Source organism: Numida meleagris, chromosome 5 (assembly GCF_002078875.1).
Source record: "Numida meleagris isolate 19003 breed g44 Domestic line chromosome 5, NumMel1.0, whole genome shotgun sequence".
In the NCBI taxonomy this organism is placed as follows: domain Eukaryota; kingdom Metazoa; phylum Chordata; class Aves; order Galliformes; family Numididae; genus Numida; species Numida meleagris.
In genome coordinates, this window is record NC_034413.1 from 39,038,423 (window position 1) to 39,062,065 (window position 23,643).

Consider the following 23,643-nt stretch of genomic DNA (forward strand, 5'->3'; position numbering starts at 1 on the left):
TACACTTCTAAAGGCCTAGTATGCCAGTAATGGCTGATGAAGAAAAAGTGAAAGTTTCTTCTAAGTACTGAATGTGCATTTTTAATAAAGCAGCACACATAAACAGCTACAGAAAACTCATTACCGTAAAATCAACAGAGCCTGCATAAAGTCCTGCCCACTCAGCTAATGAAGAGCGTGGTATACAGATGTAGTACACGTGCAAGTGTACTACAAAATAAAGTACAAATACACAGCTTTACCGGCTTGTGCGATGCAGTCACTTCATAAGGATAGCACACAGAAACAGCTACTAAACATCCTAAAGGAAGCTGAAACACAAACCCACCCTTCTTTCCACCCACCAGTTCCCCAGGATTACCTTAAGCTCAGCAACCTGTGAAGAAATGTGCCACATCAGACTTTCACTTAGGAACTTCATGCCGTATGGTCCCAGGAGTTCAGAAAGGGCTCTCATTTCTGAGAAATAAAACAAACTGTTCTCCTTCAAACATTCCTTCTTCAGTTACTTGATGCTCATCATGTATCTAGCAATAGTGTTTTAATTACAAAACTTTTACACCTCAAAACAAAATTTTAGATTTGAGAACTTGCACTGTAACAGAACTGGAGCGGCAGTCACTGACACACCATACTCCTAGTTCAGTTTTTACTTTTTTTAACCAAGAAAATAGGAAAAAACAGCTACTTCAAGGCACAGAGGCAGCAGAAATAAAAATAAATGAAAACACTCTGAAAGTTAACAAGAGCTGCCTAAGATAAAAGGCTTTAAGAACTGCTGTAATTCCAGCCACTGAAGCATACTACATTTATCCCTCACAAATGTTCAATAGAAACAACGAGCAAAGTTTACCTGATATGTCGGAGTATTCCTCAGCGTTAAACGTTAATTCATTTTCTGTTGGCAAATTCACAAAAGCCTTCATAGCTGGAAAATAGGCTATGTGACCGTTGCTGACTTGCCTTAGCAATGTTTCCAAATACCTTATCAGAAAGGAAAAAAGTTTTAAGATGAAGACATACGTTCATAGATGCCTCTACAAAGATGCGGTACGCTCGTGCGATAAAGGAACAGCAAAGCCTGTAGATATAAGTTTTACTTTTACAATTCAGCTGATATCTTCATCTTATTATACAGTTTAACTTTAAAGTGTTCTTAACAGGAATTGGGAAGAGTAAACATGAGGAGTCTGGAGTTTAAGAATTTCAAAACACAGTTCACCAATACTAGATTTTTTAATTAAATAGAAATGATATCCAAAGCACATAACAAGTCTTCAGTACAGTTACTTACCAATTTGTGTACAGACTGGTAATGGTTGGCTCACCATGACTATCTAAATGCTGGGTTTGCTGAAGCAGAACATTGTTAAATACTCGCGTAATGTCAATCTGTACATAGTTTTCTATTGACTGGAGGACCGTCATATAGGCTCGTACGCTGGTCAACAGCTCTGAAGGCTTTGCAATCTCCTGTGTTGCTTGATTATACATAGTCATTCCGACAATTGACCTTTTAAAAACAAAGGAGTTATACGCCTTTCTTAGTAGGGTTAAACAAAGATGCCTATATTAAAATGATTAATGATTAACAATTTTATATTCATGATTATAACTGTTCTGGAAATGATGATGGGAAGATAAGGGTAAGAACAGATGACTGCAGGAAGTGACAAGTTTTTTTTTTTTTATTTTAAGAATCACGGTAATTAAATTTTCTCTGTTATCTTTGTCTGGTACTGAGTTCTGATATTCAGATTTCCCTTCCAGAAGACCAGTAAACCCAAATACTTGAAACAATGCCATTTATTGTGCAAGAGTTGCGGCGAGATTATAAATGCCTAAAAATAGGTATCACCAATTCCTAACAAAAAAGACAGGACTAGGAACGCAGGATCGGGCTATTCAGTAGATGACATTGATTTCAATATATTTAAGTCTCCAAAAACTTAAATGTAACTTCAGTGAGAATATGATGTAAGAGCTTTGCAATCTACCTTTAAAAACTAATCTTATGTAGTAAGCACACAATAATTCTAATGTCAAACCAAGACAGACTTATCTTGTTCATGAATACATTTATCTTTACATTATTTCTTACTTGGTAAAGCGGATTTCCAGGTGAGATGTTAAATATTCTCTTGGGGTAAACGTGTGTTCCCAAACCACCATGTTTGGTACGTAATTGATTGAGAAGCAGAGCTCAGAAAGTGCAGTGTGCAGTTTGTCCAGGCTTTAAGATATTAAAAAAATATATTTAATGTAACCTAAGAAAATATTATCACAGGAAGCATACATGGATGGAAGATGCCTCAGGATCAGCTACAGATTTAACTCTTTCTTTCACTGTCTATATCTGCTTTCATCAGAGACACTATCCTTGCATATCACTTTGAAATCCAGCATTTTAAATAATAACAGAGTCCGACAGCTGCGTACTGATATGCTTTATGCATACTCATGTAATATAAGTTGTTTTTATATTTATATATAAACACATGAAACCAGAATTTCCCCCCTTAATGTCTGGTGAGGCGCATGTTTCCTTCTTAATCAAATTTAGCAATAGAAGTAATGTTTGCTACTAGGCAGCACAAAAACCCTAAGATATGGAGAAAAGATATTTATAACTTAAGATAAGTCCTCTTCTCTCAGCTTCTCTAAGCAACTGCAGTTCTGATGCTTGGTTGTTGCCAATGTAGCAAAAAGAATTCCTTTTCAGCAGCATGTGCATTTAGCCACTCCCAGGTACAACACTGGATACTTCTTGTCCTCTTCTCACAGCTCCCTTCCTCCTCTTACTTCAACTTCTCTACAACCTCGTCCCGTGATCTTTCCTAACAATTATTTCCTACCTTGCTGCTTTTCCTCCCCTATCACCTCTTACATCCTGAACTGGATTTATTCATCTCTCCCTCTCTCTCTTTCCAGCGGGTCTTGATTTTGTTTCTAGTTTGCTAGTGTTTTCCGTTTTCCTACAGCTACTAACAAGAAAACCTCCCCACCCCAGCAGATGGAGGCAGCAAACTGATTGTAAGCATCAAGAACTTTCAGCCCAGCCCGTACGTTATCCAGCTAACAGTGTTAAGCAAGGTAGAATCAAAGATGCTGTCCATGCCTTGGGACTCCCACTTCCTCTGTTGATAGACTACAGGAAACATAACTACAGCATGGGAATCGACCCTTTCTGCTCAACAAAGGAAATGACCACAGTGATTAGTAAGACATACGCATTCCTATCGCTCTAGGTAAGAAATTTCAGTCTCTGTACAAGGTGTGAGTACCATATGTTCACAAACTAGAAAGTTACTGTATTTACAGTTGACTCTATTGAAAAAATGAAAGCAAGAAGGAAAAATCACAAGTTTTGACTTGGGAATCATGGTGAAAGGAACACGACAAGTGGCTTACTTTGTCACAACCAATCTGTTTTTTCTCATGCTTTCTACTCCTGGTTTCTCCCTTTCAGGTTCTCCTTTCTTTCCCGTCTGTTTTTTCGATTTTTTGTTCACTGCTTGACTGATGGTTTTGGCACAATGCTTTGGCAGCAACTAGTAGTAGGAAAGAAATCACCCCCCACAATTAAAATCCAACTTCGTAGCAGCCATGAGATAAAAAAAATAAGCAATTTAATATACTATTTACAATTTAAGAAGTCTTCTTCAAACCACTTCTCACTTTATAAATAGAGAAATTCCTCATGTCAGGGGAAAAGAGGAGAAAAGGAAATAGAGCCATAACATTTCACAAAATCAAACTACCTAGAAAGCTTCAAAGGAGAACTAAAGCAGACAAAAAATACTCACTTGATCACTCAGCGTACATTGTTCTGTGCAAATATCTGTGATAAGATTTCGAGCTTGCTTCGCCATTTCATCCAGAAACATGTTACATAAGGAAAGACTACGATCTCCAATGTGATGCCGCTGTAAAAAAAACAACAAAGTTTGTTGTCACTTTCCTCATAGTTCCACACTACTCAAAAAATGCATACATTGCTCTGCAGTTCATTCACACTCAGAACCAGGGTAACAAATAGCACATTAATTAGTCCTCAATTATCTCAGCTCCTTTCATTCTCCATGATATTTTTTTTTTATTGCAGACAACCCAAACTGTGAAATTTTCAGTCACTGACTTAGTATGTTACATGTAAAAAAAATAAATCAAAAATTCCTGTAAAAAGAGACAAAACAAGTTTTTATAAGCAGGTTTTCATCTTCAGTTTTGAACTACATCAGAAGCGCCCAATACTTTAACTTTCTGCAAATCTCAGATTTAGTATTGGTACAAATTAATGAAGAGAAAAAGAGTACGTAACTCAAGCTACAGCGAAAGCACACAGTGTCATTCACACCCTTAAAGAAATCAAATAACAAAGCCCTGCTGCATACATTTCTGGACTCAGCTCCTTTGTACTGGACCCACCCCAGTACAGCCTTCTGCCTTAATGAAATCCTTCTTTCACCACTAATGTTTACTTAGTAACACTCACGCTACCGCACATGGTACAGCGCACAGTGAGGATTATTTTTCCAAAACTGTAATAGCTACCAAGTGATACAATTCATATATTGAAAAAAAAAACTTCCGCTGGTTGTGGCAATATGTGCTTGCTCCAGCTGAATTCACAGTAACTAGTACACAGTGGATTTTGGCTACCGATTCCTCAATGTTACTAGAACGGTTCTGAAAGACATTTCCTGTCCTGAAGGGAAGTTTTCCTGGAAACCTTTTCGTAATTGTCTAATATAAATGAAGTTATAAATAATGATAAAGACATATAGAGTAATGAAGCTTTGCAAAAGAGGATCTAATGTTTAAATAAGGAAAAACTCACACCATGTATAGTCCAATAGATCTAATAATTTCAGATTAGCTACACTTTCACAAGCGCTATACAAGACTGGCCATGCTAACCCCTGGAGTAATTCCAAAGTCTATGGACATACAGGGAATGTACTAGAGGATCTATTTCATTACATAAAAATACAATGCGTTTCTTCAGAATGGAACTTGCTTTAACAAAGGATCAATTTTTTCTGAAGCAGCACTCTACATTTTGCGTTTCTATTTCTAACCAAAAAGGAAACCTAGCAAAATGAATGCTCACGTTATACTGTATAGCACTTAGGATTACATTTTTAAAGACTAAGGAAAACCGAAAACAAGCCATGAAGAATTCCCAACTTGCTATTTCATTTTTCTGACTATAAGTTTACAATGAGAGAGAAACTGCTGCTTATAAGTTTTAGTAGGCATACAGCATGTATCAGCACCTAAACCTGAACAACTCAAAAAAGTAATTTCACCTCTGTACGTTAGCTTAATCTCTCTTTAATGCAAAGATAATCATACTTCAGAGAACAATTTTGACCTCTATGGACAAAGGACAGCACAGTGAAGTGTTTACTTGAACTTCTCTTTTTACCATTCTCCTTCCTCTAATCCTATACAGGTACAACAAATACTTTACAGCATTGAGCACCTGCTTTCTACTTTAAGAAAGAGCTGAAAATACCTAAGATAATGTATTGAAAAATTACCTCTTCTGGGCATAGTTCGTGGGTGCAGCTCATAAAATGAGTACAAAGCAGTGGGAATGCAATTGAGTATCTTGACTGAGAGGGAAGCTCCAAACACTGCTGAAACATCTTCTCAAAAGCACGACTATAAAAACTGATCAGAAATAGACAATTTAATGGAACACACGGTTAACTCCACTGCAAATGAAGACTACTTACACAAACGAAATATGCTGTTAATGCCAGGTATGTAATTATAATGCATCCAATATCAAAAACTGCATCATGTTTATGAAGAAGTTCCATTTCTTACACACTTGGTTTACATCTTGTATATCATTTTTATTCTGATGTTTGACACACAGACACTGCAAGAATTTGTTACAGAAGAATTCATAACTGAGCCCAGATCAGTTATGTGACTGAAGAATCTCTGACAGATCTTCAGAAATACTTTTATCGAACTAATTCTGGCGGAACATACGCATTCTGACACACGACATGCATTCCATAGTTGCTTCTTTGCAAGCAATCTTCAGAAAAAAAAGATTTTAATAAAACATGCAAAAAAAAGAAAAAGTATGAGTCTCCCTTCAACACAAACATGACAACCGTATGAAGACTGGACTTTCACCATTAAATCTAGCCTCTGTAAGTCTGTGTTTTCATCACTTGAAATTAAAAAAGAAGAACCTAAAATACCACTTCTCAAAGAACAGTGTTTTCACACTGAAACTTCCAATGGTTTATCTCAGCTACTGCTTATTTATCTGCAGATACTGCAAACATTTAATTATTTGAGCTTAAACAGTGAGAGAAAGATTCTCATCAGTCTGCTTCCAGATCCTGTTACCACAGACCTCTTTTCAAGAGCAAAACATTATTCGTTTACTTTTTCCAAAGCAGTGTAATGCTAGCAAACTTAGGAAAAAAAATGAAAATAAAACAAAAATAAAAGCAAACTACAAAAACCCATGAGGTACAAGCAACAATGCAAGGCTGGCTCTTCCTGTTGGGGAGCAGGGGAAGAAAGAGAAGGGAATCAACTCTTTCTTTTCCAGAGCAGGAACTCTATTATGGATCTCTCACAACTGAACTCAAAGAAGCTCAATTGCACTTCCTTCTTATAAACATTATAATTGTCAAGGGCTTTACAGAACTTCATCAGGGAACCAGAGCTGCACAGACATAAGAGAACTAACTGCTGAAAGAGAACTGCCAATTGAGTTATTAGAGCAACTGATACATTTGACACACTTGAAGCTCTGAATGATCCATAGCTAACAATGAAAGAAGAAAATGAGAATTCTTTACATTAGAAAAGGTTATATATGTTTTGAGAGCAGAATTCTCAGCATTACTGACCGCTAGCTATGAAAGCAAACCATTAGATTTATGACATAGCTAGCCTCAGTGGATGAGAATAGATTTCATGCAAAAACATTAAGATTTGTCAGCAATGGAAGTAAATTTGTTTAAGCAATAACTGGCAATATATTACACTGGAAGGTAAAACAATTCATTGCAATAATCAAGTTTGACCCGCCTGCATGTTAAAATAAGCAACACACCTTTTTAGAAAAGTGTTTTACTTTGAATTTAAAACTGTTGTAACAGAAGCTTCAGAAATGCTTTCAACAGTTAACTAATTCAAAGAATTATAATCAACACCATTTATGGGGGTACATCTTACTCAGACAATGATATGCACACCTCTAAATGTAGTAGCTTCTGTATGCGTTAGGTCATTTAAAAGACGCTATTTATGACAAATAGAAATTACAATGAGTATTCACACAGTTCTGGTTATCTGATGATCGGTGTACACAATTCTCTATCGAAGCTCATGAGGCCACGCTACCTACACAAACAAACAATCCTGTGAAGCACTGCTGTTCTTTGAAATAAAAGGCATACAAACTCTGTGTTAAGGTTAGAACAAAAGAAAGTACAAATAAACAAACCTCAAACCCTAAAGCACCAACCCTTTCAGAGAAAAATAACAGCCAGAATTCCAATGGATTCTCCCACTGAACTGTCTTCCTATGAAGCTTATTAATTAAAAGTTAAACTTGCAAGAACAAACAAAACAATAATTAACCAAGACTTACACTCAGGTTAGTAACTTACCAAAATATAGAAAGATCTGAGGTTTCAACCAACATCTCCACCAAAGAATCTACCATTTTTGTGTGGAAAATGATTGTGTTCATCATTTTTCCTAGCTCTCTATGGTCTGCCAGACCAAGAGAAGCTTTTGAGACACTGGTGTAGGCCTGGAAAGAAACAAGAAAAAAGAAAAACTACTGCTGCTTTTTTGCGAGTTTCATTGCTACTGCCCAATACTAAGGTTAAGCGCTGAATATGCTATGCATGGAACAACTTTTTAAAGACTTTGCATAGACCATTTTATCCTTCTACTATAGTTTAGGGAAAGCTAATTGCCTTTCAGCGAAGTCACCAAATGTCTTGAGCGTGACAGCAATGCACAGATCAACTGAGGCAGGAAAGCACTGACAAAATGTGTACGCACACTAGTGGAGTCAGGTTTAGAGAACCTGCCCCTACGCTTTTTAATATCCAAGTTTAGGTGCACAAGAGGAAGAGTGTGTTTCAAGTATATAAAAATAACATGTGTATCTAAATTGAGATAAATAATTTATCATCTAAATAGTACTCCCCCTTTTATTGCGTCAACTGAAGACAACGTAACTGCAGCGCACAGAAGTGATCTCACCAAACATTTTCTTGCTGAGCAGTCTCTACCCTCCTGTAGCCAGGCAGGCTGAATCATACCCTGCACAGTGCACTGCCACCAACAAGCTGCTCATCCTCAACACATTCAGTTTCCAAACTGTTATAAGCCCTCCAAAGAATTATTTGCAAGAAGTATGCGATGCAAAGGTAAAAACAAAGTTACATCAAAATACAGCAAATTATTTTCTGCATTTGTTTGATTTTAAATAGTGAAGGATATCCTTATATAGCCTGTCATCTACTTGCAGTAGCAGTAATAACTTGAAACCAAAATGTGCTTTAAGTTAAATGTCATGCAGACATACAAAGTCTTACCTGCAATCTAAACCAATCTAATCTCATTCCTCTGAAGTCAAATACCTCTCCATCTTCAACTGAAGGAGAAATGAAGGAAAAATACAGAACATAAAAACCTGAGGGAAGTAACTACAGCAATTCAGAAACACTACCTCTGTAAAAAAAAAAAATTACGTGGGTATTGCTTTTACCTAATAATTTCAATCCAGCATAACCATGCTAACAGGAACTGAACTTTTAAATGAGAGTATGCATAATACCCTTTCTAAATTAAAAGCCAGTGTTCTTCAGAAGCCTTATCTGTACAGACCTGACCAGCAAAAGGGACGCAGAGCAAGAAGCAGATACCGTAACGGAAAAGAAACAAGGAAATCAGTTGAGATTTTGCCAGTTACCTGCTACTACTGATTGCACAAAACAAAAAGCCATGAAGCTTTCCAGAGGAACATTTCATGTGGTTACCATTTCCCCCCCCGAATGTTCATAGGAATAGACTTACCTTGCTTCACGCTCAGTGAAGTCATAGTGTTTACAAAAGAGGACATGATGATTGATTCATCCTCTGGGCACACTGAAAGATTCTGAAATAATTATTGTTATTATTATTATTTCAAACCTCATTTATAAAAGATTGTCAAAATTTACGACAAATTATCATCTGTAATCTGAAAAAATGTTTTATATACTTAAAGGTAACTTAATCAATGGAGTATTTTGAATAGTGAGAATTAACAAGTTTGGTTTTTCAATTCATTGGTTGATGAAAACACCTACAAAAGGTTGCTTCCAAACCAGCTTACCCACAAAACAGAAAAATCTGTCAGTAAACGTGCCCACACATTTTCAGGTGGTTGTCATTTACAAAACAGACATGGACCATTTTTCTGTTATACAACAGACACCAAACATTTTTCTGACCTCTACAGGCATCTGATCTGTCTGCACAGAAAACTCAGCCAAGACAGAATATAACAGAGTCCAGATCAGAATCACCTGGCTTCCCACAGAACCATCTATCAATAGATTTTAACTAACATCGATTTGAATGATAATAATTGCTAAGATCATATTTCTGTTGAATATACGGTTCATATAATTACAGATATGACATTTTTATTATAAAGGTTGAAAAATCCAAATTATCATTCATTTCTGCCAAGTCTGATATTTCCTACTTTTTATGAGTTAACCACAGCTAAATTCAAGCCACTTTTTTTCCCCCTTCATTTCAGTTTGATCCTAAGGATTATCTTACAGATAAAACATTTGTGTCACTTATATTGCATTTTGCTGAATCTAAGAAATCATCTCTCAGGAACTGATGACGTAACTAGAAGATATTTCATTCCATCACCAAGAAATCTATTAACATATATAGTTACAAGTAAAAAAAAACCAACCATAAATACAGTTTTGGTATTAAAAGTAAAACCAAGGATTCAGTTACGTTTAACAGTTTAAACAACAGTAATATCAACTGATATTAAAACTGTTTAAATAGTTCATTTAAATGAACAGCAGAGGAGATAAGTTCCACCTTCTGGTCATTGATGTACTACTTCAAGTGTGAAAGTTATTTCTGAAATCAACAGAAAAGCTTAATACTCAACAGAAGCTTCTCCAGTTTGAGTAGCTGCTGTGTTCACTAAACTTGGGCTCCACCTCGTGGTCACTTGGAAATCTCATCAAAGCAGTTCAGAAATCCTGACATTTATTTGTTAGCCTCAGCAAGAAAAAGAGTTCCCACAATGCAGAGCTAAGTGATACTACATTAACTAGCAGGCAGCTCAGAAGCTCCCCAGTGTGATGAGAAAGGTAACAAAGGAGACCACAGTAAAACAATCTCTGGTGACACCTACAACTACCTGACTTCATACTTAGGTTTAAGCATGTCAGGCTACCTCAGTCGTCCTTTTTTTTCTAGGAGCAAACAGGAATGCAGACTGGTAACTGTTTACTGGAATGATAGAGCACTGATCTCAAATGCTTAAATTACTTCTTCAATACACTGATGCCAAACAAGAGAAACCATCAATTTATAGAGCATATCACAAAAGGATACTAAGGGATTCTTCTTCTATTTCACTTGCCATCATTTGTTAAATGACACAGGCCATATTTTCCCCATCGTGTCAGAAAGCAGAAGCATTAAACAGCACTAAGAGTGTTATTTAGGCAAAACTGCTGCTCTCAAAAGACTTCAAAGAAGAAACATCCTACATAAAAGAATCACAGCAAGCAAGATCAGCTTGACGCTGTTGCAAGCACAATTAGTTTTTTCCCCCTCTCAAAAGCAGCAGAGCAAAACTCTATCACGCTTAAGAATAAAGCAAACAGAGGCACTCCTGAAAATATTAAAAGGAACCTCAAGCCTCCAGGAGAAGCCTTACAACAAATTCTTGCCCATTCCTTGAATCTAATATTAAAATAAATTACAGTTTGCTCCTTGAGGAGAAAAGTGGCTTATTGGTCTCTAAATAGAACACTGCTTAATAACATTTCAGTATTCATACAGCAAACGAAGGCACAACTCTAAATCCCAGAATTAAGCGGTATGCTCAGATACTTCACCTTATTCCGCGACATTTATCAAAATCCACAAAACCAAAATACGTTTCATAAAGACATTCTGGACAAAAAAACCTCAGACCCAAACCGTGGTCTTGCCGTACCTGAACAAGCTCATTTAAGACCACTGCATCAAAGCCAGAGAGATACTGTACATAGTATCTCTGCATCACGGGTCCGTATTTTCGCACATGTGCTCTGAGCTCCTCCATGTAGAATATTAGCTCAGCTATGTGCCTATACAAAAAGACAAGGGAAAGTTTACAAATGTGAAGAAAAATATTAAAGATTTCTATCAGTGCAATGCTTCCCATGGGGATTTCCTCCTAAGTCTTGCTTTTAAAACTATTATTTACAGCTAATTTTAGTATTAAAATATTATCTTACATTATATAACATTTACGTAAGAAATTTTCTCTGTAAGGTAAAATCCACCCACTTGGAAATACGTTAACAGGACCCCCCTAACAGCAATCCTCACAGGTTTCTATAACTACCCATTACTTTCTGAAGAAGCCCTTTTGTAATGGCCAATTTTTAAAAAAAGTGCTTAAGTGCTTAAATTTGAAAAACAGAATTGTAATAATCGCTCATCTGAGCTCAAGTCAGAAGATCTTTATTCTAAAAACCCATGACTTTACAAGATGGTAAGATGTCCTCCTCTGCTGAAAGCACTGCACAGAGGATGCGGCACATCATTCCTTGTGTAGACATGAATCAACTAAAAATAGTTAACACCGAGCAATTTTCTATGAGTAACGCTATCAATGTTCTAACACCTGCGACATAGCTAAAACTGAAAGCTTAAAATGCTCTCTCAATTATTAGACTGATAGCTTCCTGGATTAAGCCCAATACTACGTGAGGAACTATCAGATGGCTTGACAAACTTATCCAGTGCGCTTTTTCTTTTGATGGACTAGCTTTGCTCACATTTACCTATTTAAACAAGCCCAACTACACAGCCTCGAGAAGCTCAAGAACACACGGAGTTAGAATTAAAGCTGATTTTTAAATCCAGGGTTATGGCACATGACATGAAAATGAGATACGATAACTGTGAATTATGTCTGTAAATCAAACTGAGTAACTGTAATGGCAACTGACTACTCAAACTTCAGTCCAAGAGTATCACTTGGGAAATTACAATAAAAGCCACCTTTACTGTTGCTCAGAAGAGGTACAGAAAAAGATTCCTGCAAACATTTTAGAAAGTAGCTTATTTATCTGGGGTACCACCATCCCCCTAGCACCTAGCTCAGTGAAGAAACCCCAAGGTTTTCCTATTTCAGCTCTAGAAACACCCTCGTGATTGTCACTTGTCAGATGGAAATGCTTTCCGATTTTATTCCCAAGATTGAACTGCTGCGCTCTCTTACCTTGAAAACAGTGCACGGACAACCAGCTCTCTTCTGTCTACTCACACTCATAACATCTCTTTATCTCATTTCTACTTTCTGTTTATGATGACACTAGTGCTATACTACACAAACAAACCTTATCTGATTTAGAAGACAGCTCTCCTACGATACAGGAGACATTCTACAAATCAATCTCTGTGACAGTTTATTTTCCTCTTCATTAATTTGTTCAGAGTCAATAACGATGACCATACAAGTTTTTTTCCCTTCCTTTCTTAGGGGAAAAAATGCATAAAATTAATCACAAAATCATTTTTCCTTTAGAAATAAATCTTCTACAGAAAATGAAGTCCAGCAGTTTCTAACACAATAAATACCTCTGTTTTTCTGTTTTGATGGGAAGATGAACAGAGTCCCCAAATAGTCCCAATTCTCCTACAGTGTTATCATTTTCTGATATTCCCTTGCCTTGAAATGTATTTCCTCCATAAAATTCTTGTAAATATTAAAGCCCTCACCACTAAGAATTGTTAACGTACTTATCTATGAAATCATCTGCACTCTTCTTCGGCATATTATCTGCGTGACGAAGAAGCCAAATAATTTCATCACGAGCAAAGGATAATGCCATAAATACAAAAAGCGCCTGAAAAAGAAAAATTATTCTTAAAGTTTGTACAACAGTTGGACACCTTGTGCACACTAAGAGACAACCAGTCGCTAAAACGAAAGATTCTTAAAACCTAAGCAGGTTTTACCTCAGAGTACAGACGATTTCGCCCTCCCTCAAATGAGTCAAAAGACACAAGATCACCAACGAACAAACTCCAACGCAAGATGAAACGCAAGGCCAGTAATTACCTTGGGTCCTAGCAGGCCTGGCTGATCAGACAGGACAGTAGCCAGCTCTTTGAGTGCAGAACGTAAAAACTTGCGTCTCTCTCTATGCATCGAACCGCTGCATCAAAAGAACAAATCAAAACATCATCCAACATGCAAATCACAGACACTTGACTCATTCCAGACATTTAAGGCCCAGCTCTTATCACAACAACTTCAAAAGTTCAGTATTTCAAAGGACATGATTCATTTGAAATTAGCATCTCCATCATCCACACTGCATATTCCTGAAGTAATGTAAAATTTAAAAAACAAAGTCCTCTGCCCAAGTCTGTCATTTGCATTTGACTCCACTAAGACATTTCTATTCAATTTGCATTCACATGAAGTAACTAGACAAAAAGAAACTAGAGAATACATAAACTAAATACTCTGAAAATCTGACAGATAACCTAAGACTTAAGAAGTTAAACTGATAATGGCATACCATTAAGCAAATCCAAAAAAAAAAAAACACCAACATATAGTTTCCCTTGAAAATGCACTATTAAGTTGGGATTCAACAAGTCCTGTTTATACAGCATTTGTAACTTCATTGAGAAGAAAAATTAACACTAATATCCCTCAGAAAATTCTTTAAGACACTTACGCATGTGAAACAGCAGCTTCTTTACACTCTCTGATGTCGTTAATACGCTTGTTGTAGCTGTAAGTAAAAGAACAACCCAAGATGGTAAGAAAGAATCAGTAGCACAATCTAGAAAGAACTGGGACTTGCAAGGAGCTGCAATTCCAAAGCAAGCAGGGTACAGCAGAAAGCTCAGGCAAGACTTCTTTCCACGATCATTCTAAATGCTAAAACTGGATACCCAAGCCAAAAAACAGTCTCTACTGAAGTGCTCCTGCTGTTCTCCGGTAGAGGACTTCACTTTTGCCTTTTTGCATGATGTATTGCATAAATAGTGACAAATGCTTGCAACTTTTCAAGCACACTCTGCGTTCATGACATAGTTTCTCTTCCCTAGATTTGTGGGCATTAATTTTAAAGGCTTGCTATTTCAGAGACCAATTCACCAGAAATTTTCAGAACTAAAAACAAAAACAAAAGCCATGACAGTTATGAAATAGGCTCTTGGAAGTTATGCATTAAAGAAACAGTCACAATACTAACAATTTTTTTTTCAGACTAGTTCTTAAAGAATTGATACATTTTCAATATAAGAAAGGAAAAATGAGAATGAAAACTTACCCTCGTATGTTTACAAATAGGTCTTCCGCAGCTTTGTGAATATGAAATACTTCATCTCTAAACAGAGCCAAGCAGGAGCTGCTTTGAAGTGCAAGTTTCCAAAGGTTCAAAGCTGTCGCATCACTATTCAGGACTCCATGGCACAAAATAAATCCAACTTCAAAAGTTCGCGTCAATGTGTGTCACAAACAAGATGCACAAAGACAGTAGGAGAACAGCGAGATTATAGGCATTTTCTCTTATATTGGTCAATTAGTTTACTGATAGACTCTTCAATGGAAAACACATACTTACATACACATGAAAATACTCCACCATTCACTGTAGTAGAGGAATTCTTATATTTTTGTAACAAATTACTCGATACTTTTACAACAACTACTTTCATAAGAATTACTAAAACCTCAATTTTTTATGAATGTCCAGAATAAATTCATGGCAATCTACATTCCAGCATAAGCCGAATTCTGGCTTCACTACATATAGAATATGATACATACAATTAAGATTTAATCAAGTTCTCTAGAATCCTTTTTTGTACAGTACAGAAAAACAAACTGCCTATGAAATGTTAATTCTTCTCTTTTTTTTAAATACAACCATGAGCTGTTTCAGAAGATTTTACTCACAAATAATCCATTTCTCCATTGCATCCAGAGAGAGGTATTCACATGGCATCTGTTGAAAAAACAGTAATTTGCAGCAAACTATTTGTATACAAGACATTACCCAAGAAGTATGTTAAAAAAAAAAGGGACAAAAAAGGTCTTAAATGCTGATGTACCATGGAAGATTGCTTCTGATTACTAAACAAGTCATTGCTTTAGAAACTAGGAGATTGAACATTAAATGAGATTCCAATACTTGCCAATACCTTGAAAAAAATAAATTTTGACATGCATTTAAGAGGCTTTCTATGTATACCAATCACAACCTGACAAGTGCTTGTTTTTTTTCCCCCTAAAACACGACTAATCCTATCCCAACCGAGACAAACATTGAAAACATTAAATATTTTCAAGGATGCATTGGTTCTGATTTTCAGACTGTTGGCCCCAAGCCATCTGACAGTACACAGGATTCCTTCACTCTGCACTGTAGCAGCAACATCACTTCCCTTTGTCTTTTAATTATTGAACACTAGAAACGAAGGCACGGGCTTCTGCAACAGAAGCATTTCCATGTACAAAAGGATGCAACTTTCCCAACTAACCTGCTTATTTCCCCGAATAAGTGCCTTGTAAAGGTTACCAAACAAAACAAATTATCCCTATGTTATTTTTCAGAAAACTTTGCTTAACTTTTAATGTAAATCAAATTAAAAGGCCATACTGTGTCAGATTGTGCAGGATTAAGCATTGTACTAGGTGCACTGATGAGGCTCAGTAGTTGTGCGTTTCTCCACTGGTCAGCTGAGAGATTTCTTCGAGGATAGACCATCTGGAGTGAAATCAGAGCATCCGAAAGGGACTAGAAGAGACAAACGAAACTGGTTAGAAGCTATGGTAATGCATTAGCACAAGAGTCTTAATTCATGAAATGATCAGAAATTAAAATTTATACCAACAGCTACATACTAGAACTGAAGTTCAAAAACTTTCAAGAGAAGCTAAGTATTATTTCACTAGTGCTATTTTCTCAGGGTTCCTAGTGATGATCATTAATTTATTTCCATGAAATAGTTCTGAAACTTAACTTGAGGTTAAAACCCTCTGCACCTAGTTCATTTCACAGAGAGAAGACTATTCTAGGCTGAGGGGAAGGATGAAGAGAAACAGGTTTTTATTTCTATCTGTGTAAATGGAGTTAGAAGATTCTCAGTTCAGAATTAGAAGACACAAAAGAAAGCAGTAGAGGGATAATAAATCTGTGACAACTAAAAGCTGTTCACTATTTATTCAAGCATCTCACCAAGTGTGTTATTCCATTCTCTGCCACTTATTATGTTCCCCCCTCTTTGCAAGCACATTAGTATTATTTTGAGCAGATATTACAGCAGTGTCTTTATAAGAGATTAAGCATATCCAAATAAGTCTGGTCCCATGTGCCTTTCCCTGGTCTTCTGTACCAATACTGGTGCTTGCATGAGCCCTCAGGGAGCCACAGTCTAAGCATTAAGGCAGCAGAGAAGTTCACTCAGGCAAAGAAAAAAAAAAAGAAAAAAAAGTTCTCAGCTGAAGCTAATTTAAAGGGCTGAACAACAGTCAGGGCTACTGCAAAGTTGCAGGAAGATGGAAGAACAACATAAATGCATAATTCCGTGACAGTTTAACTTAAGCGCATATTTGTGCAGTAGCTGCCTGAAGGGATCCACGACCCCAATTTATACCTCTGGCAGAGAATCAGAAGAAGAACAGAAATTGGACTGGCAAACGGCTTTACAAAACATTTCAAGGGAAAAGATGGGTCCATTATCAAACACAAATGCATAAATAAAGACGGTACAGAAAAGCGAAGCACCAGAACGTGTGCAAGAAAAGGCAAATCAGATCCTTAGCAATGTCAGTCTTAATGAGACAGGAATCATGCATGGGAAACGGTAACAAAGGTGAGATTAATGATCATTTAGACAAATAAGAAGTATTCAAAAACAATTTAGAGTACTGTCATGGTACTTAGAGAAACAGTTGGAGAACTTCGAACTTCTAGTGACTACCTTCAAAAGATAAGGATATAAATAAAATCACAAGAGGAGTAGAGAAGTAAAACACAACCAGTACCTAGATTTCAAAACATGAAGAAAGAAAAGCAACTTTATAACTTCAGGCAATTACTTAGTACTTAACTTAAAATCTTGCAAAAAAAAAAATCAAAATGAGTTGTTAGGCAAACAATTTGAAAGCACCTAGATAATAACACCTTTGTAAATGACAGCCATTGGGATTTGGTCAGCACTGATCATGACAGACAAATCTGGTTTCCTTTGTCAGAGCAGCAAGCCTAGCAGACACATGGGAACTGATAAACAGGATACGTGTTGATTGTCTCAAGGCTTCGCTTTTCCCAAGTATTCACACATGAAAATACAGCGCTGACAAATTATCCCACACTTGTGCATAACCAGATGTGAGAATAAAAACTTAAAAAAAAAAGTATAGAAGAGGCTAAAGGCTTGTTTAACTCAGTTAAGTCAACTGAGCAAGGTGCACAGTGCCAGCTTTGCACAGAAGAGATGTTATTAAAGAGGCAGTGGTAATCAGCTGCTCTCCCGGATGCCAGATTTAAGGAAATTCCAAAGCAAAAACCCTCTGATTACAAAACAGAAAGAAACATTCAACTAGGATGGTAAATCTGAAGAAAACTCATTTCTTAGGAATGTCCTTCACTTCTAGCTACAAAACAAAAGAGAATACAGAATCAGCTACACTCAGATGAACCACAACTGATTTTTAAGCAATTTTTACTCCTCAGTGAATAAGCTGGAACCTTACCGAAGCATCATAGCATTCCTGCACTTCTATAATTTTCACTTAATGGGGTATCAATCTCCAGCCCCAGCCATGCATTGTAAGTAAGATCTCCTGTAAAATTTGTACCTAAGAGCCTTGACAAAAGCTCTTGCATATTTTCTTTTCGATCTCTGCTTCTCTCAATTAAGGTTACTGTGTTCCTGTGAAAAGTGGTTACATACTTTACTGTGAGGTACAAATTCCTCCATCATTTTCTTTAAAGGATTTTCATAGTCCACAATCATCTGGCCAAGGCGTGGATATTCTCTGTCACTTGAAAAAAACATAAAAAACCCAAATAATTAATTCAGGTGTAATTATTACTTTTTTAAAAACACATTTCCTACACAACATATTTCTACCTCGCTCCATGTGTCATTTCATGAGCATAGTTATACAATCCAATGATAGCCTTCCTTTCTTCAATTCGAGACAACAGTATCATTAGTGTTGTGTAGGTTATAATCAAATCTAGGTAGTTCTTCGTTAAATCAAAGTTTACAGTCTAGAGGTAAAAAAAAAAACAAAAACAAAATCAACAATAAATTTCATTCTAAAGCTTTCAGAAACAAGCACAAAACTTTTTCCTCTTACCGCCACTCATTTTTGACTTCTAAAATACAACTGAGTGTCTTGATCAGTGTTTTTGTCCTGCTTGTATATAGACTTCGTATGATCTTCAATTTATTCACCCAAATCCCCAGAAACATTTCTATTTGTGAAAGCAGTGATACAAATAAATCCTTTCAGCTCAAGTGTCACAGCTGGCAAACGAGAAAGCTTTTCCTGGATGTTACAGTCAACAAGTGCCTAGTCTCCAAGCTGTATTTTAATAAGAATCTTATGTAAAAAAGCCAGCAGATACCCCACTAACCTGCTACAACCATTCCATAGGAAAGTCAACCAAAGTTAAGAACAACTAAAACTAACAAGGCGGCACTATGAACAACAGGAAACAAAAGATGAAATGTGACTGATTTTATTTAGAATGTAATGCTTTTAGATACTTCTGTTCTTGCTTTAGCCAGAAGCAGTGATGACCTCGCATATCCCACAGCTATTGATGGGAAACCAGTAATATTTCTTGTTTTGAGCCTCACACAATATAAGTATAAAGATTACAGTAAACCTCTAAGAATGCAGATGCTATAAAGCAAAAAATGTAGTCTGTATTTGACTGTTAACTACAGTCCATAATTAGCCTGTTCCAAAGGGTTTATCTTCTGATATCACACTATTTATGAAAGTTAGAGATATGAACACTATAACACGTGTATTTCTCTTGCACTTATAACTAGAGGTGTCATGTTTTTTGGGCTAGCATAAACAAACCATTCTAATTCACCATGCAGAACTTTGATAAGAAACATTTTTAGTTGGCTTTTAAAAGTTTAACCCAGAAACTTACAATATCAAAGAAGACTTGGCAAACATCAATAGTGTTCAGCAGCTCACAAACATGGTCCTTTGGGAAAAAAAAAAGGAATAATTTTAAATAAATTTAAGTAAATCACTTTACTATGCTTAGTGACCGAGACTATGCCGATTTAAACAAAGCAGACCTATAAATTCAACTATCTTCATTTACAAATAAAAGACAGAAATCTGATGTGCTGTACCTTACCTTAAATTCCATAACATCAACAAACGTGAAGTAGTATAATGCCAGGTTCTTCAAAATCTCTGATTTCTCTTTCTGTAGCTGAGCAAGCTGTTGCTAAAAGAAAAACAGAAGCATGTTCACTGTTCTGAGATGTTGAGAAGACAGCTGACAAATACTACCTGTAAGGAGCAGATTAACCACCAGGTCATAAAAGGAAATTTTAACACCGTTTTTAAGACTGAAGCTCTGCGTGTATCTTAAACACACACAAAGCAGATCATTTAATAGCTGCTAACTATACTTTGGAGATAAAAATCAAATTAGTATACATTAGTACCAAAATCATACTGTTTAGCTCAACTAGAGATAAAAATGGGTAGTTAGGAAAATAGTGTTACCATGTGCATTATTAGCAAAAGCAGAACAGTACATGAGCACGAATCAGTATGACAAAAAAAATAACGACATTACTTGAGGTGGGAGAAAAGAAGGTGGCAGGTTATAAATTTTACTACAGGAGAACATTATGCTTTTGAATTCTGAACTTACCAAAAAGAATATCCAGGCAAAGCCACGTTAAGCATGCAAAATAAAATGTAGATACAAACATAAAATACAGTAACGGTTCTTTGACCAGTTCCATATAACACAATAATACATTCAAAGAAAAGCAACAAAATAAAGAAACACAAAAGAAGCAAAACACTAGCAGTAGACACTGGTGGATAAGATGGAAGAGGCAAATGTGAATACAAAGGCATAAAATACTCCACATGGATTGATTGATTTTTTTTCAACAGACAAAGAAATCTCATTTAATTTCCAAATTCTTTAAAGTTTTCTTGAGGAGTCCAACAGCTTCCTTTAAAGATTACAATCAAGAACAAAAAAAGCAGTTGTTAGAATAAACGGGATGGATGTTCAATAGCTATTTATTGGAGTCTCAAAGCACTACAAGGATCTAAATATTTAACTTCCAATATTTAGTTACTAATTACTTTCTCAATACAGGAAGTGAATTAAAGCAGCCTCGTGACACCTAATACAAAAATCCTCCCTCTAGATGTCCGCGAGACTTACAATTGATGACTGGTCAAGCTAAACATGATGGCCTTCTGAGCAAGTGCAAGCAATTGTTGAAGAAAAAATTCATTTTTAAATTTAACTTAAATTTAATACACTGTTTTATTTTCAAGATTGAATAAAATGAAATAAGTTCATTCTGTAACTTCACCTGATTCTCATATCCACTCAGAAAGAGGCTACTGCCCTTTCAACTGCTGCGGTACGAGACCCGTTTTCAAATGGTCCTTTGAGCTCCGCCCTGACCATCAGTGCCAACGAAGCTCTCCCAGCGCACACCTTACAATCCAGCTGCCCAATGCTCAGAGAACGGAGCGTCAGAACCACCATATGCAGAGGAAAGAGCACTTGCTATGTTCAGGTCTGTTCTGCCAGTCTGCATCCATGGCAGGATGAAAGCTCATTGCTTAAGATGTTAGAGCTTAGTCTTCAGCCTGGATGTTCAAAATACTTATTGCAAATGAGTTGTATTTAAAATACTAAGGAAAAGTAGGGTGTAACTAAAAAAAAAAAAGCGTGAATGGGATGAATCTGAAGAGCCATTTCATGAATCTTCTGTGACAGACTATAGGAGAGGAAAAAAGGACAGTCATCACAAGTGCACACATGCCTTAATGTCTTCTCCCTACTGCAATCCCAATCCAGGCTAAGCAAGGGGCAATGCTAAGGCAAGACCGTCATGGCTATAGGGTACTGTATGCAACACCTACACCTGAGTCTGGGCTTCATGCTTCAAGGCCACAGCGTGGGGAGCCACAGCAAACAGGAGACGGCGCTGAAAACTCTGCTTTCCAGAGATTCCAGGAAGTTTTTAATTAAATAAAAATATATAGAGAAGCATTACTTGCACTCCACCACATATTAAGTCATCACTGCTGTACGCCGTTAACTATGAGAGCTGCTCTGAAAGTACAGGCTCCAATCCTATTTTGTTTTGCTCTATCCAATAGTGTTATTGTGCTCTGGAAATAAATAGCAGGCATTACTTTCAGATCAACCTATGTAGTTACTTTCCTAGTTATCTTCCCATAAATACTTAAAGGCAGCTAAAGCACCCCTACAGCATCAAGATCATTATTACTTGAACTGAGGCTTAACAAGGTAGGAATGACGCTTTCCTGGTATATTGTTTCACTTGGATTTTTTTTTATCTAGCCAACTGCAATCACTGTTAGCAAAGAATGGTGCAACAAGTTTAACTCACACAACACAGACTGAACAGTGATATTCAAAAGCAGTTTGCATCACGTAGGGTCTGAGATGTTTATTTGCGTTTTTATTGCTCAGGAATGTGGGTGTAGCTCTTACCACACCCACTGCAACAACAATTTCCATTACCAATTTCCTAACAGCTGTTTAGATATACTAGATGCTATAACGTTTTGTATTTGGTTTGAGTCTGTTTTTCTCAGCTGTAATTCTCACTTATCAGCAAACATTTTTGTCTCCAATACTCAGCATTAATTTTAAAATAGGATAAGCTGAGATATAACCATCACCATAAGATTGCTTTCACTACAGTTAACTGTGCCTTACTGACTGGTTCGACGTAAGAGTTTTATTTATTCTTCAAGAACTTGAAAAACAAAACATACCAGCAAGGATGTCAGTGATGCTGCTGAACAAGGTTAATTAGACTTAAGACATAAGAAAAGCAAGAATAGAAAAATCATGTATATGAAATCATTAGGAAACCAGCAGTTTGTTAAGTGCATTATCTGCAGGAGAGAAAGCACCTTTACCAAGATTCGTGCTTTTCCTTCTTCATATTAACTCCCCTAAATATTTAGACAACTGATTACATTCACAGAGAACGTGTATTATAAGAAACAAGAACCAAATCAGCAACCACAAGCCATCATCGTTTAAAGCATGTATGAATGCTCAGCGATGAGAGTAACAATACAGATGTTGGCATATTAATGACATCGATAAATATAAATACACAAGAAAAATATGAGACAAGTAGAAAAGGTTGTAAGGGAGTTGCATGTGGAAAAATAGGATGACCGCACTTCTCCAACTATTGAATCATATTTATCTGGCTAGCAGCAGCGTGAGCACAAATGCCTTATCCCATGATCCAAGAGCAGACGGTAGGCAGGGGAATTCTCCAAGTCTTGCAAAGTAGTAAAGTTCTCTGCCATGCTGTTGCACAGACAAAAACGTCTGGGGCAAAACAAGTCCATCTGCCTGCATACATAACCTTTATAGCGTGAAGTTGGGAAGAAACTTCACGCAAAATGCATGACAATTTTGAGATACCATCTCAGTAACACCACATAACTAAGATACTGTTCAGGTACTAATGACAGTGTGGTGGGTTTGTTTGTATTTTTCAATGGCCAGGCTCTTAAGAACTGAAGACATCAGACACACTACTGCATACGAAATGGAAACAGTAGGTATGGTTGTATCAGAGCATGGCATTGGCTGAGCAGTTCAACTTTTGAACAACTCTTTGTAAAAATCTAGACCAGAAGTTAGCTGTTGCAGAGAAGGTATAATTTCTTCTGAAAAAAAGAGTCATCGCTACACCCTATTCTCAAATATTATTAAGAACAACAGCTAGTGCAAAGCTTAATGGAGACTGGTTGCTGCTCAGACTGCATTATTCAAGCAGAGCATCTCCCGCAAGCTAGATGACTGCTTAAGGGAGCTCTGGGAAGCTAAGCTCATCTGTACTGTCTGCAGCATTGTAGGTTCTTTGGGCAGCATGGGAGCTGAACAAACATATGTGCAAGGAGGGCACAGCATCCTCTGACCCAGAAAGGTTTTAGTCTTCCAGGCCAGGAAGTCAGGTAGCTTTGTGGCAGCATACAGGGAGCTGGTTTTATTGCTTAAGCAATAAGGTGTCTGAAAAACCAAGTCTCCAGGCAAGAGACCTAGCTCGCCAGAAAAACATTCATTC

At 36.7% G+C, this 23,643-nt stretch overlaps 1 protein-coding gene across 2 annotated transcripts in view; it reads right to left on the reverse strand.

Moving 5' to 3' along the window:
- NCKAP1 (NCK associated protein 1) overlaps positions 1-23,643 on the reverse strand; it is a 55,508-nt gene that overhangs the window by 15,841 nt on the left and 16,024 nt on the right. For both annotated transcript variants that reach the window (XM_021398646.1, XM_021398647.1), the window contains exons 3-23: positions 19,671-19,763; positions 19,455-19,511; positions 18,409-18,551; positions 18,229-18,319; positions 15,930-16,067; positions 15,227-15,275; positions 14,598-14,754; positions 13,998-14,054; positions 13,370-13,466; positions 13,048-13,154; positions 11,252-11,384; positions 9,079-9,160; positions 8,598-8,656; positions 7,656-7,801; positions 5,547-5,679; positions 3,807-3,926; positions 3,412-3,551; positions 2,102-2,233; positions 1,295-1,513; positions 854-984; positions 362-459 (exon numbers count right to left, since the gene is read on the reverse strand). In XM_021398646.1, the coding sequence (XP_021254321.1) occupies positions 362-459; positions 854-984; positions 1,295-1,513; positions 2,102-2,233; positions 3,412-3,551; positions 3,807-3,926; positions 5,547-5,679; positions 7,656-7,801; positions 8,598-8,656; positions 9,079-9,160; positions 11,252-11,384; positions 13,048-13,154; positions 13,370-13,466; positions 13,998-14,054; positions 14,598-14,754; positions 15,227-15,275; positions 15,930-16,067; positions 18,229-18,319; positions 18,409-18,551; positions 19,455-19,511; positions 19,671-19,763 (2,382 nt within the window). The remainder of the gene's footprint in view (positions 1-361; positions 460-853; positions 985-1,294; positions 1,514-2,101; positions 2,234-3,411; positions 3,552-3,806; positions 3,927-5,546; positions 5,680-7,655; positions 7,802-8,597; positions 8,657-9,078; positions 9,161-11,251; positions 11,385-13,047; positions 13,155-13,369; positions 13,467-13,997; positions 14,055-14,597; positions 14,755-15,226; positions 15,276-15,929; positions 16,068-18,228; positions 18,320-18,408; positions 18,552-19,454; positions 19,512-19,670; positions 19,764-23,643) is intronic.